This window comes from Pituophis catenifer, unplaced genomic scaffold, assembly GCF_029215685.1.
Source record: "Pituophis catenifer annectens isolate HBS135680 unplaced genomic scaffold, rPitCat1.0.hap2 SCAF_2, whole genome shotgun sequence".
NCBI classification, from domain to species: Eukaryota; Metazoa; Chordata; class Lepidosauria; order Squamata; family Colubridae; genus Pituophis; species Pituophis catenifer.
The window spans coordinates 210,258,732-210,273,635 of record NW_027256882.1 but is presented as its reverse complement, the minus strand read 5'-3'; the positions used below and the strand labels follow the sequence as shown (position 1 = coordinate 210,273,635).

The window sequence follows — 14,904 nt, the reverse complement described above, 5'->3', positions numbered from 1 at the left end:
AACCAGTCAATCACTTGACTCAGCAACCACCATTCCTTGAATCAAAATATCTGTTAGAATGATAGTTAAACTAAAATTGGCAATAATAAAAACCACTGTTTGGTATAACCACTAACACTCATTCAATTCCTATCTCTGTGAAAAGTCAAATTAGAAGATGTGGCAAGGTGGAACAGCAGATATTAGAATACACCCTCTAAATTGACAAACTAGTTCATATCCTCAAATCACTAGATTATGAACTAAAAACAGGAACCTTTGCGCAAACTTTCACTTTCACTGCACAATTGTTTTCCCACCTCCAAACAGGTTTCTTTTTTGTTTCATAAGCATAGGTTCTACCTGATCTGCACAATGTCTTCCATTTTCATTCCAACCTCCAAGCTATAGCTGTGGCATTCATTTAACTCCATTAGAACAGCCGTCCCTACATCTTCACCAAGAAATCATTCAGTGATGGAACCTACTATTTCCATGGTACAGTAGTGGTCTCAAATACAATCCCTCATGTCATCAATTAAACAATCTAAGAGAGAACAGGAAAGACCACTGTCCAAAGGCCCTTTCAGTCAGATTCAAAGCTGGATCAGAGAATGCTCAGATTCAGGTAAAACAACTATATACAGAGACAGCTGTGTAAAATCAACAGTGATATGCTCTAAATTGTTTGGAGTTGGGTTTTCAGAATTAGTCTGAAGCCTGAGACACCTGAGGCTTGTCTGTTCTTTCAGCTCATTTTGTACTTGAGGTTCTGCTACTGATTTAGCTGACTGTTATTTTGTTTTTCGTATCCGTTTTGATGTCTAGCCACATTGGATTCCAAGGCACGGGAAAAAGTTTTATTTGAAAGTTTTAAACTAAAAATGATATGTAGATAATGAGTTATTTATATATAAAAAAAGTTACAACAATGTCTTTTTTGGACCCTGCTTCACTTTCCTATGGGAAACATTGCCTGAAACATAATGACAAAGACAGATGATGTGGTAAGTGCAAGTTCTTTCTTTTTCCAAATGTAAACATTCAGGAAAGAAGAAAGGACATGCTGCTTTCAAGAATTGTCTTTCCCAACCCAATTCCCCCGCCCCCCTTGTATAGGGCTACAGTAGTCTGTCTGGGAATTCTCAGATTTGTTATCCAATACACCTGAAGGGTTCAGATTGAGAATCCCTTGCTTTGGAGAACAGTTCACACCTGTTCAGCAGCCATTGCCCTCTCATACATTCGCTCCAGAATACGGTGGATGCCTGCGAAGCTCGGCCTATCCGAAGGCAACTTGCTCCAACAAAGGCGCATCAGGTTGTACAGCTCCAAAGGGCAGTTATCCGGGCACGACAGGATATTTCCATCTCTTACGTAATAAATGACTTCCTCGTGAGCCATCCCATAATAGGGTTGCATGCCAAAGGCAAAAATCTCCCACAGGACCACCCCGTAGGCCCAGACATCCGACTCGGTGGTATAACGGTTGTAGAAGATAGATTCAGGGGGCATCCAACGGATGGGGATGGCGTCGTTTTCATTGGCCTTGTAATAGTCTGCCGAGTACATATTTCTGGAGAGGCCAAAGTCGGCAATTTTAACCACCATGTTTTCTCCGACCAAACAGTTTCTGGTGGCCAGGTCCCGGTGCACAAACTTGCGTTCTGAAAGATAGGCCATTCCGGCTGCTACTTGTTTGGCGATACAGAGCTGGTCAGTGCATGAAAGAGTGAGCATGTTTGGGCTGGAGGGTCTGATCTTTGGCTCCAGGTTGTTGTTGTTTGGGTTACAGAGGCTGCGTGGTGATCGGTTACGCAGGTATTCATTCAGGTCTCCAAACGCCATATATTCGAAAAGCAGGCACATGGGCTTTCCGATGGCACATACCCCTGAAACCAAGAAACTCTGTTAGATCAACAAGATTTGTTTGCATCATTTCATAAGCAAGAGTTATTCCCTATGCCAGGAAACAGAAGAGTTGAAAAAATAGTACCTGTTGGTTCTCCTCATAGTTTATATCCCAAAATACAGGTAGACTCAACTTACAACAGTTTATTTAGTGACTATTCAAAGTTACTACAGTACTGAAAAAAGTGGCTTATGACCTTTTTCACACTTACGACCATTGCAGCATTCCCATGGTCATGATCAAAATTCAGATGCTTGGCAACTGACTCATATTTATGACGGTCCCGGGATCATGTGATCACTTTTTGTAACCTTCTGTCAAGCAAAGTCAATGGGGGAGCAAGATTCACTTAACAACTGTGTTACTAACTTCACACCTGCAGTGATTCACTTAATAGCTTTTTTTTATTATAAATACATGAAATAAATAAATAAATAGCTGTGGCAGGAAAGGTTGTACAATGAGGCAAAACTCACTTAACAAATGTCTCACTTAGCAACAGAAATTTCGGTCTCAATTATGGTCATAAGTCAAGGATTATCTGTACATTGCTTTCTCTCACAATTGAATACATATTATGCTCCCCACACATTGCTGGTTTACAAGAAGTGATGAGGACTGTAGCTTAACCCACTGGGAAATTGCCAGGTTGGGCTATCAAATGGAAGCTTGCTTTTTTTGCTATGAAATCACTGCCATGGGATGGGCAGCCATATACATTCTTAGAATTAAATATAAATAAATAAAATTAAATCCACAAAAGAGGAGAGTTATCCTAAAGAAAAGCAGATGTTTTAAAGGATCATTATTTGTAGGACAGAAATACTATAACCATTTGATGATGGAGGTAAAAGAGGAAGAAAAAGAAGAGGGAGGAAGAGAAGGCAACATAAAGAAAATACGAAATAATTTCACCTGCAAAACAAATGGCCAGGACTACATTTCCCCTTTGAGAATAGCAAAGATGCTGTCCTCTGTCTTGAAAAGGATTCCAAAAACAATTTCTTCTGTATTACCCAAAATGAATTTTTCTCAATAGCCGTAGCAACAGGTCCCACTTTTTAAAACATCTTAGCTTCCAGTAACAATGGATTCAATCACAACTGAATGATGTAATTAGCTTTGGATGCCAGGAATATGTGAATGATAAAACAAGGAATCACCTAAGCGTATACAAAGTACTCTTCTTCATCCAATGATTATTCAAACTCATAGTCATTTGTGAGTTAAATGAGGGCACTGGACATCAAATTGATGAATTTTGTTCATTGTATAATCAGAACATGCAATCCTCTATTAGTATTACTAAACTGTATTACTAAATACTAAATTAGTATTACTAAATTGGGAAAAAATGGAGACTGAGAAATGCATAAATATTAATCATACTTTTACAACACTTTTCTAATCATCATTCAGTAGCTGGGTTTGAATTTTTGCTAGTGCCTTCAACTATCTTTTAAAGAAAAAGTAAGCATTTCTCAGTGTGAAAACATCTGGATCTGACTCCAAGAAAAGTGTCCACATGAAAGTTTGGGTCAAAGGATGCTCAGCAGTCCCATAACCCTTTGGCCTTTCCTAATATATCCAATATGGTGTTAATAAACACACACATACATTTCTCCAGCAGAGAGTCTATTTCCTGTTTTCTTTTTCCTTTCTTGCTGCTGAAATATAGACAATCCTTTCAGCCAGAAGAAGACACAACAAAACCTTCAGGTGTTATTTCTAGTGAAAACCAGTTCCGATTCTGATTGCAACACTCAATAGCCTTTGGTGGGAAATGACAGAGAAGGGCCAGAACGAGACTATCAAATGATGCACTGTATTATGGAAAGAAAGGGAAGGGAAGTGTGGGGTCCTTTGAAATGTTAGGTTGAGGTCAAGAAGACTCTCAAAAATTGCAAGTAATTTTGCACAGGATGCTAAAGAGCCAGATGTATCCAAAGTTTTGCCAGATCAAACCTCAGGTTTTGGTACTGCCAACTCCTTCATCAGTAAATCATCTTTGATGGTCGTCTATATAATTAAGCCAATCCTCTAAAGACACGTTTTAAAACTTACATCTACCATGTGAAGGGGAAAACAGAGAGGATTGGCTTTAGTACCTAAAAGTTTGACAATGTTTGGATTGTCGAATTCAGCCATGAGAGCTGCCTCTCTTTGAAAATCGGCCTGCATGTCTGCTGAGGCTTCTTCTTTGAGCATCTTCACTGCAACCATTGTGAAGGGTTCATAAGGAAGCAGTCCAGGAGCCCTAAGGGAAGATGCAGAAAGAAAAGTTACAGGTCGGGTAGAGTCCTTTATGGAACACAACTCCCAAAATTTCCAGACATCAATTGTTAGACTGTCATGATTAACTGGGACAGGAGAATTAAAAGAAGATGAGTTATAGAATGATACAAGAGATTACTATAGCCACCCCATGTCTGTCTTACTTTACTTTACTTTACTTTACTACTTTACTTTACTTTACTTTACTTTACTTTACTTTACTTTACTTTACTTTACTTTACTTTACTTTACTTTTTTACTTTACTTTACTTACTTTACTTTACTTTACTTTACTTTACTTTACTTTACTTTACTTTACTTTACTTTACTTTACTTTACTTTACTTTACTTTACTTTACTTTACTTTACTTTACTTTACTTTTTTACTTTACTTTACTTTACTTTACTTTACTTTACTTTACTTTACTTTACTTTACTTTACTTTACTTTTACTTTACTTTAGCATTGTATGGAAAACATTTTCTTCTCATCAGTTAGGATGGGAAGACATCCCAGCCCACTGTTATTACTATGACAGAACATAGGATTTTTTTTTTTTAATTAGATTTATATGCCGCCCTTCTCCGGAGACTCAGGGCAGCTTACAGTGCGTTAAGCAATAGCCTTCATACTTTTGTATATTTTATACAAAGTCAGCTTATTGCCCCCACAAACTGGGTCCTCAATTTACCTACCTTAGAAAGGATGGAAGGCTGAGTCAACCTTGAGCCTGGGGAGATTCGAACATGCAATAATTGCAGACAGCTGAATGTTAATAACAGGCTTTTAGTCTGTTGAGCTATCCAGGCTCCTGGATAGAAATCACAGCATATCACTACCAGTATATCATCCCTATATAGGAAGATTAACTTAGATAATAGGGCTCATGGCAGGACATGATATCTGCTTCATAAAGTATGCTTATTTATTTGCATCCTTCCTGAAGTTCAAATAGCTAATGATAAGGGGGGGAAAAAGAATATGCAGAGCAATTGGTAATTAGGACCACACTTCAAACAGAATACGATTAAAGCTGAGGAAGAGAATTTCTACTTCTAACTATCTCAAGTTAATAGATACATCTGGTCTGACCATGAGGAAGAGATATCCTAGTCATGTAGTAACTCTCTGTACTTATATGTAGTAACAAACAGTAAGTGCATACAGTCAACCTGCTCAGCTGTTGGCTTAAATGTCAAGCTGTTTTACTATTCTGGAGCCGTTTAATGGTTCTAGTCTCCAAAACATATTTCTAGTTTTTATGATAGCTGTTCTGGCCATACGCGGTCAGACAGGTGCAGCTGAATGCAGCAAATGTCACATCATCATCAAATGCTAATAAAAGGCAAAATGCCAGTCTGAAATCAAATCACCCCAAGTGGCAAAGCAACTGCAAGCCAGGCCTGTATAATTTTGCAACCAAGAGCATCAAATTCTTTGCAAATATTTAAGCTCAATGAAATGTCTTCAGGAAACTGTTGGGCTCTGATGATGAGCCACAGGAATCTCTTTTAATGTATCTGCAACATATTTTGTTCTGTGAGAAAGAGGCGAGGAAAATGGTGTGACTTCCTTGAGCAGTTGGAGCAATGGAAATTCAGCTGGGTTCTAATTTGGATGGGGGTCCCTTAATTGCTTTTTAGAGCTAAAACATTTGGAATTTTGCAGACACAAAACTAAAGTTCTGCAATTTGAAAGAATTATTTACAAGTCCTTACTGCTACAGCTTCCTTCAAAGCATGACTTCACTACTTTTAAACATTACTTTATTATTTTATATATTACATTCCTTAGCACCATATTAGGTTTTTCTATTTCTGTTTTCTGTCACCAAATACAGGTGATATGGTAGCAGTTGAATTACAAGATTAGTAGTTTAAATAAATTACTACTACAATAAACTACTTTATGACAGGATTGTGTCTAAAACACTGTTTCTCAATATTACCGTATTTTCCGGCGTATAAGACGACTTTTTAACACATGAAAATCTTCTCAAAAGTCGGGGGTCGTCTTATACGCCGGGTGTCGTTCTCCTGTAACCAGGCTCCTGTAACCAAAAGACTCTGACGAGCCTTAAATGGCTCTGGCGATCGAAGCTCTGACGATCCCAGCTTTGCTTGCTAATCAGGCAACTCAGCTGGGATGCCAGAGCCATGTTAAAGGAAAAAACTTTTTTCTTTTTACGTGGCTCTGCAAGCTCTGACGATCCCAGCTGAGTTGCCTGCCGATCAGGCAACGCAGCTGGGATCGCCAGAGCCATCGATCCAAGCTCTGACGATCCCAGCTGCGTTGCCTGCTAATCAGGCAACTCAGCTGGGATCGCCAGAGCCCAGAGCCCTGTAAAAGGAAAAGTTTTCCCCCTCCAGCTTGCTTACCTTAGCTGCTTTGCCTTGCTTCGCTTGCCTGAATCCATTCCATCAGCAAGCCACTCCCTGCCTGCAATCATGCAGGCAGGAGTTGTGGACTTCAACTCCCAGAATTCCTCAGCCAGCAAAACAAAGCTGGCTGAGGAATTCTGGGAGTTGAAGTCTACAAGTCTTAAAGTTGCCAAGGTTGGAGATCCCTGTTCTATTGGGTAAGTTTTTTTCCCCTTTGGGAGCTTTAAAAAAAATAGTCAATTGGGGTTTTTTTTAGTTCTTCTTTTTTAGACCTAGCCATTTAAAGCTTAGGAAGTTTTAAATTTAGCTTTCATATAAAAATAAAAATAAAATAAAATAAAGTAATATTTGTGCAGCTTTCTGAGATTTAGTGTGTTTCTGTAGTGTTTCACTCTAACTACACAAACACACAAAATCTCACAAAGCTGTATGTAGAATTTTGTGTGTGTAAAGTGTGAAAGTTGGTTTTTTGGGCTTTTTGTGGCTGTGTGAGGTTCCTGCTTGTTTCAGGGGCCATTTTGGGTCTAGCACAGCTGCTTTTACATTGTGGGTGAGCCAGTTGTGGTGTTGTGTTGTGTTGTGTTGTGTTGTGTTGTGTTGTGTTGTGTTGTGTGTGTGTAAAGTGTGAAAGTAGTTTTTTTGGGGGCTTTTTGTGGCTGTGTGAGGTTCCTGCTTGTTTCAGGGGCCATTTTGGGTCTAGCACAGCTGTTTTTACATTGTGGGTGAGCCAGTTGATGTTTTTTAATTTTTATTTGGTGTGCGTTGGAAGAGGGGCAGTCTTATACGGCGAGTATAGCCCAAACCCTATATTTTAACAGGAAAAGTCAGGGGTCGTCTTATACGCCCAGTCGTCTTATACGCCGGAAAATACGGTAGCAACTTTTAAGATGTGTGGACTTCAACTCCCAGAATTCTCCAGCCAGCCAAGCTTGAGGAATGGAGGACTAAAAATTAGATCTTGGATGGTTGAATGCAGTCTACAGATTTGGAGTTGCACATTCCTGATTTAGATTAATTTTACTCAGAATAACAGTTTGAAGAAACTTTGGAGATCTTCTAGTCCAACCCTCTGCTCAAGCAGGAAACCCTATACCATTTCAGACAAATGTTTATCCAATCTCTTCTTTAAAACCTCCAGTGTTGGAGCACCTATAACTTCTGGACGCAGGTCATTCCACTGATTAATTGTTCTGTTAGGAAATTTCTCCTTAGTTCTAAGTTGCTTCTCTCCTTGATTAGTTTCCATCCATTGCTTCTTGTCCTGCCCTCAGGTCCTTTGGAGAATAGCTTGACTCCCTCTTCTTTGTGGCAGCCCCTGAGATATTGGAACGCTGCTATCATGTCATCCCAATCCTTCTTTTCATTAAACTAGGCATATCCAATTCCTGCAAACTGTTCTTAATGGCAATATAAAGTCACCACATGAAGTGATAATATATTCTCTATTGATAATTTATTCCGCCAGTAGTCATTCTGCTCAATATGAAAGGAACAGCAGATATTTAGTGTTTGACGAGCCAATGGATGAAGCTGCTCCTTGTGAGATCATGACTGCATCCAAGTCAGAATTCCCCCTTAATCAAAATGGTACCACAGCAGGGAAGTCCTTAGTATGCCTGGAATAAGTGGAAAAGCTCTCTAACTGGAAATAAGTTTATGAGGATATATAACTAATATTGATTCATGTAGTCTTTCTGTGACATACAGTTAATATAAATGGGTCCCTATTTCAGGTTCTGCAGGACTTTAAACAGAAAGAACTCAGTGACAGCTGCCAAATCATGACTGGTTAACAGTTCATTTACCTTGCTTGAAAGACACGACCGAAAGCACCTTCCCCAATATCTCTCACATATTCAATATTATTTCGTGGATATTCCAAACTGAATAATTTGGGATTCAAAAGTAGAGGCATGCGTTGGTACATAGGATTGGGGTGCAGCCTGTCCAACAGGAGCTCCGAAGGAAGAGTTGTCAGAGCTGGTGGTGCAAATTCTCTGAAATGAACAAGGGAGAAAGAATCTGTGACTTAATTGGAACAAGCCTTGCAAACAAACCAACAACTTTTTGTGACTCAAAATTCTATTGTCCATTCAACCAGGATATATGGAATATGCAAAAACAGAGAAATGTTATAGATATAATATATAAATATAAATTTTAATTTTAATTTAGAATGCTAGTCCATGTATGATATGCCATATGCTAAATAAATAAATAAATAAATAGAGGAATGTTATCATTTTGATGAAACATAAATTAAACTAGGAGGTTATTTATTTCCCAGTCATTTAAGGTAGCGGCCCCCAACCTTTTGGGTACCAGGGACTGGTTCCACAGAGAGAGGTTTTTCTGCAGACCGGACCAGGATGGTTTCACGTGCTGCCTGCATCCCATGGACTTCTCTTGGTTGCTGCCCTATTTCTGGTATGTTGCAGCCCGGTGCCAGTCCATGGACCAGGGATTGGGGATTGTGGGGGCCCTGATTTAAGGTATGCAATCCTGTCTCCAGTAATACTCTTAGGAGCATCTATATCCATGATACATCGCACTAAAGATAACACTTATAAAAGGCTAAATCTGCCTATATACAAAAAGCTCCATTCCCTAAACTGATTCTTCCAATTTTATAAGATTTTGGGCCATATAATCCCCATTTATGGCCATGTAAGGGTAATGAAAAAAACAACAGCAGAGGATTATAACAGAAGAGTTAATAAAAGAAGATCTGCAAGAAATACTATTTGCCTGAAAGCCAAAACTGGTGGGACTACAAAACAGACAAAGTAATAGAAAGCGAAGAAGCTAAATTATGGTGGGATTTTGGAAATGAGATACACAAGCATTTGCCACATGGCATCCCAGACTTAACAACTGTCCATAAGAAAGACACACACAAAAAAGTATGGATAGTGGATGTGGCAGTATCTGAAGACAGCAGAATAGAAGAGAAATAACTAGAGAAAAGCACAAAATACATAGCTCTGTACATAGAAATAGATAGAATGACAAGAGATAGACAATCTGGCACAAAGTCAACCAGCTGACTTTCACACCTCAGGGAAGATTGGAATTTGTTGTCCTTCAGTTTCTGGTACAGCACTTTAATCACAACACTAAACTGGCTCTTCAATTCAGCAAAGTTGATGTCGTTCTCCATTTTGCTAAATCTGATTGTGCTCACTAACACTTACCTTGTTTTGTTTTTCCATTGCTTGCGTCTCCGACAACAGACAAGGACTGTAATAATGAGAATGATCACCATGGCAAAGCTGGAGATTACAGAGATGATGACGGTCATGGAGTAGGTAGAAGAGAAAGAGGAGAAGAAAGGGAAATGTGGAGATGCTGTACTCAACTTTGTTGTTCCTAGTGTCAAGGAATCTAAAATAGAAACAAATGAGACTTCCGTTTTAGAGGCACCATTGCTTATACTATTATCATATTGCCATGGAAATTAGTCTGGAAGCAGAAGCACTGTCCAGCGCGTTGAAAGGAATAGGAATTGGGCTCCTTGTTTTTAGTGCACAAAAATATTTGAGGAGAGAATATCATAGCATCCTCAAATGGCAAAAATAAAGACTGTTTTGTAAGTGATAATGGACAGAAATATTTAACGGGGTGGAACAATGCATTTGACAGAGCCACTGTTCAAAATTCATTGGCACCCAAACAAAGCACCTCCTCCTGTAACATTAAAGCAAACACCTTCTCTGGAAAGCCAGACTGCAGCTGTTTTAAAATCCCAGACAACCCTTTCATTGAGATTGCCAGCAAAACAGCTCTGCATATGCATGCATGAACTGACAGCTGGGGATAGTCTTCACAGTAGCTGCATGAGTCTTCTAAAGATCACAACCACCTGACACTCCAAGGAGGGATGTTTCATTGCAAGCAACTCTTTGGAACCAGTCCTTGTGTTTCACCCAATCCTGAAAGGGGCCGTCAAATCTTTCTAAAACTGTTTTAATCCTTCCTTCACATGTTACCTCCAAATGATTTTAGAACTAGCAATATGCCCTATTGAGGTTAAAATACTGTGCGACTGTTCCAAGGAAAAATCTGCAAATCAAATCCAAATCTACTCCTACATTGACTTCATGATGCAGTTCAATTGTTGACTAATCACCATTTTGCTTTTATGGAATGTGAAGAACATGCCAGACATGTTCTTCAAAAGAAAGAAGGAAACAAATGTGAATAGCTAAGATCCAGTGATGTACTTATTTTTATTACTATACTGTAAGTCATATTAAACCCTTGCAACTTAGTAAATTCAAAAACAGATGAGTCTTTATTGGTTAACTTTCAACCTGAAAACAGCATAATTGATTATCAGATTTAATGACTGGTACTAGTCAACCTTAATGTGTATGGAGATTCTCAACCATCCAGGTTATGGTTGTCCCAAAGGTGCTTTTTCCAAAAGGCAACTAGACTTTCTTGGGTTTTTTTCTTTGAAAACATTTTACTTCTCATCTAAGAAGCTTCTTCAGTTCTGAGAAATGAAACATTTTCAAAGAAAAAAACAAGAAAGTCCAGTTGACTTTTGGAAAAAGCACCTTTGGGACAGTCAATTTTAATATATTGTGGTAAGCTACCAAAAGTGTGAAAAACGATCAGAAGTCACTTTTTTCAGTGCTGTATTGTAACTTCAAACAGCCACTAAACGCTAAATGGTTGTAAATAGAGAACTACCTGTATTACTGTTTACAATCAAAATTCCAAACCTAAGCAGAAATTTATAGAGTAATGCCAAATCAAAAATTTCAAATCACGAGCTTGCAGCTTTTGGACTAGATCTGTTGGGTAAAATTCACAGCAAACCACTCCATTTGATTGAATAATGTTTGCAATGGGATCTTACCATCTTCACACTGAGGTATGTGGCAGTATTCCCACGGGACAGAAGGATCTCTTGTATAACACCAGGGCCGCGCATTTTCACCCCCTGGATTACGACAATAATTGATTGCATTGAAGAGGTCTGGGAAAATCTCAGGTGTTTTTCTATGTGCATGAGGAACCTAAGTGACAGGGGAGAAGATAGTAAATATTTTTCAAGTATTTTTTTTTTCAAATTTTGGGCACTTTTGAAGCAATCCTAGCAGAATTTTGTAAAGAATGAACGCTCCAGGGGGGAAGGGCTGATGAATCAGTGCTAAGCTATACTTTCCCCATTTAAAAATATGAATGGAATGATCAACTTGCTTTCCAGCCATATGTTTCGCATATCCTTCCATTTGTCAGGTCTATTCTACTGTCTCATTAATCTGTTTTTTAAAAAAAGTTCTGCAAGAAAATATGAATCTGAACTGATTTTCTCCACTTTTCAAAATACATTACTGTATCAATTTTTTAAAATTTGTTTCCATACTCATTTTTAGTGCTTTTGTTTTTTCCAACAGAAAGAATTACAGAACAATCAGTGAGAACTGCAGAAGAGAGCTTGCATCATAATCCACACATTAGACAGGAAGGTTGGTCCATTTCATTTTGCAACACAGAAAGGACAAAATTCTCAACTACGACAGCAATGTGTTTCTCATTTTAGGCTCTTACTAAGCAATACAGTTCAAACTGTGTTCGTCTCCCAACATAAAGCCCTTTTTAATCTGCAAATAAACTTGACATAAACAAGCCCCCATCTCTCTTCTCCTCTACACAAAAGCTAATCTTCCTTGCCCAGCCCAGAAATGATTTGACATCAGTGATTCCCAGAGGGAGATATATATTCAAATCTACTTTACAGCAAGCTTTTCTCCATTTTGAAAAATAGTCTTCTTACCTGTGCACTCCACTTCTGACACGGAATGCCAGAAACTGTGACATTCATCGAACCTTCATATGTCACCCCATTCCCTTTGTAACAAGTTTCTGAAGAGAAACAAAATTAAACAGGATGGTCTAATAACAGTACACGGTACATTCCCCTTAGTGGAAAAAGCATATTTGCTCTGACAATATTGAAAAAATAATTATTAAGTTTTCTTTCAAGGGTTAAATGGGGAGACTGAATATGCTTCACTGGCGTCTTTTTGACAGATCAGGAACTCAGCATGATTATTTATGGGGCAGCTGTAACAGCCCTCATAAACCTCAGACTCTTTCTCTTTCTTTCTAAGTCCAGTTAATTTAATTTAATTTTTTACTGTTACAGTCATGAACCCTTCTGTCCATCCTGTTAAATTGCCCAACACTTTTTACAAAACCATATATTCTTTTAAAATGCCAGATACTAAAGAGAACTGCTTACTTGTTGTGCCTTCTTTTTTCAGATCTGAGGAAAGAAAAAGATAGAAAATATATATATAAGCAAGATCCTATATAATAATCCCTGAGATAAAAGGGTGGGTGCTATGGTATTTAGTATGACATGATTAAAGGAATGTTAAGTTATCAACCAAATATCTTAGCTATCCCTTTATCCCCAGCTAGATGATTGGCCATATGCAGATAACTATAAATCATGGAAAAAACATTTTAACCTGATTTTTTTTTTCTGTGAGTTACATTGTTCTTCCAGAGCTCAGAGCACTTGATGAAAGAGATCCTCACCAGTTTGGTTAAAATACATTCAGTGATATGTATGTAGAGATTGAACATTTCATAGGTGCCCAAGCTGCCAAGTACTTGCCTCTACCCTTTTTCCTTCTTGCCTTGTTGTGTCCTTGACTATTCAGAGGCTAAATCAGAATCCCATTACTCATGACTATTTATTTATTTATTTTAATATAGACCCTTCCCTTGTAATCAGTTGGAAAACAGATGGGAAGGGAAATTGGGCAGGACTCTGGGTTTGACAGCATTGTATATCAAATACATAATTTTCACAATAACTTTTGTGAGAGATATTTATTTTATTTATTTAAAAAAAATCGTACGGCCATCTTCTGAGCAGCTTCCAACAATTAAACTACTAAAACCAGAAAACCCAAAACTAAAAAAATCCAGTACAGGTAGTCTTTAACTTACAACCACACTGAGCCCAAAATTTATGTTGCTAAGCGAGACAGTTGTTACATGAGTTTTGCCTCATTTTATGAGCTTTCCTGCCATGGTTTTTAAGTGAATCACTGCAGTTGTTAAATTAGTAACATGGTTGTTAAGAGAATCTTGCTTCCCTGTTTGAAGAAGGTTGCAAAAGGGATCACATGACCCTAGGACACTGCAACTGTCATAAATATGAGTCAGGTGCCAAGTGTCTGAATTTTGATCATGTGACCATGGAGATGCTACAATTGTTGTGTGAAAAACGGTCATAAGTCACTTTTTTCAGTGCTGTTATAATTTTGAACAATCACTAAACAAACTGTTGTAAGTTGAGGACTACCTGTACCTCAGTCATCCTCCCAGGATGCCCCAACCATCATCCCGAGATTCTCCTCACTCTACTCTGGTGTCTAGGTGAAGAGTCAGCTTTTGATGGCTTTCCAGAAGACTAAAAGAGGGAGGGTTAGCCAGATTGCTGGGAGGAGGGTGTTCCATAAGGTAAGTTTTATTGCAGAGTCATGCAATTTACTGAGGCACTTACCAAAATGTGGGATCCTGGTGCAGACGGTGGGTTCCTGGTGCATGCTGGGAAGTCTGTTACACTCTGGCAAAGTAAGCAACATCAGTGCCGGCTTGTAAATGCCTTTGCGGGCATTTTCTTCCATCGCAAGCCATTCCTTAAAGCAGTAGAGATCCTTTACAGCAAGGCAATGCTCTCTACATCGTTTTATAAACAACAGTGGGATGCATAGTCAGCCACGCAATCACAATATTGCAATCACAATGGATTTGTATATAAACACACAACCACAGAATGGTGTAAATAAGATTGGCATTGGAATATCAGTTATGAATCTCTTTTAAACTAGTGGAAGGTCTGTTTTGTACACTGAAATTAACTTAATTATCTTTTAAATCTTGCCTGGGACTCTGTTTTTGGTACAACTGTGCCTCCTTTTGGCTTTGTTTTCTTTATTCGTTTTGCATACATGTATTAACATATTTTGTCAACAGCAATGGCCGAACACCCATTCACAAAAAGCTAACTGCAGTTGTAAGCTGCAGAAAGCTATAATTCTTACTCTGCTAACAGGTGGGGGTAGCAATGACTGACAATCTCTGTGTACAGAGTTGCTAGGTGAAGGGAGAAACCTACTCCAGAAAGTATCTGAGAAGGTTTAATGTTTTCAGAATGATCTGGGAATCTATACTCCTGCACGATTCAAAGTGGAAAATATTACTGGTCTGATTCCAATAATTCCATACAACTTCTTGCCCCATGCTAAACAGCTTTAAACTCAGAACAGGTCCAAAGTATTTTTTTTTCAATAGCATAACTATTTTATTCCATCATTTCACAATAAA

The 14,904-nt window shown here is 38.4% G+C and overlaps 1 protein-coding gene across 1 annotated transcript in view; it reads right to left on the bottom strand.

Annotated features, from left to right (window-relative positions):
- Window positions 1-1,185: 1,185 nt before the first annotated feature.
- Window positions 1,186-14,904, bottom strand: part of MUSK (muscle associated receptor tyrosine kinase) — a 44,383-nt gene continuing 30,664 nt past the window's right edge. Inside the window, exons 10-17 of the mRNA XM_070935502.1 lie at window positions 14,081-14,256; window positions 12,803-12,826; window positions 12,335-12,423; window positions 11,414-11,573; window positions 9,741-9,930; window positions 8,352-8,543; window positions 4,000-4,148; window positions 1,186-1,871 (exon numbers count right to left, since the gene is read on the bottom strand). Of these exons, the coding sequence (XP_070791603.1) occupies window positions 1,189-1,871; window positions 4,000-4,148; window positions 8,352-8,543; window positions 9,741-9,930; window positions 11,414-11,573; window positions 12,335-12,423; window positions 12,803-12,826; window positions 14,081-14,256 (1,663 nt within the window). The 3' untranslated portion in view covers window positions 1,186-1,188. The remainder of the gene's footprint in view (window positions 1,872-3,999; window positions 4,149-8,351; window positions 8,544-9,740; window positions 9,931-11,413; window positions 11,574-12,334; window positions 12,424-12,802; window positions 12,827-14,080; window positions 14,257-14,904) is intronic.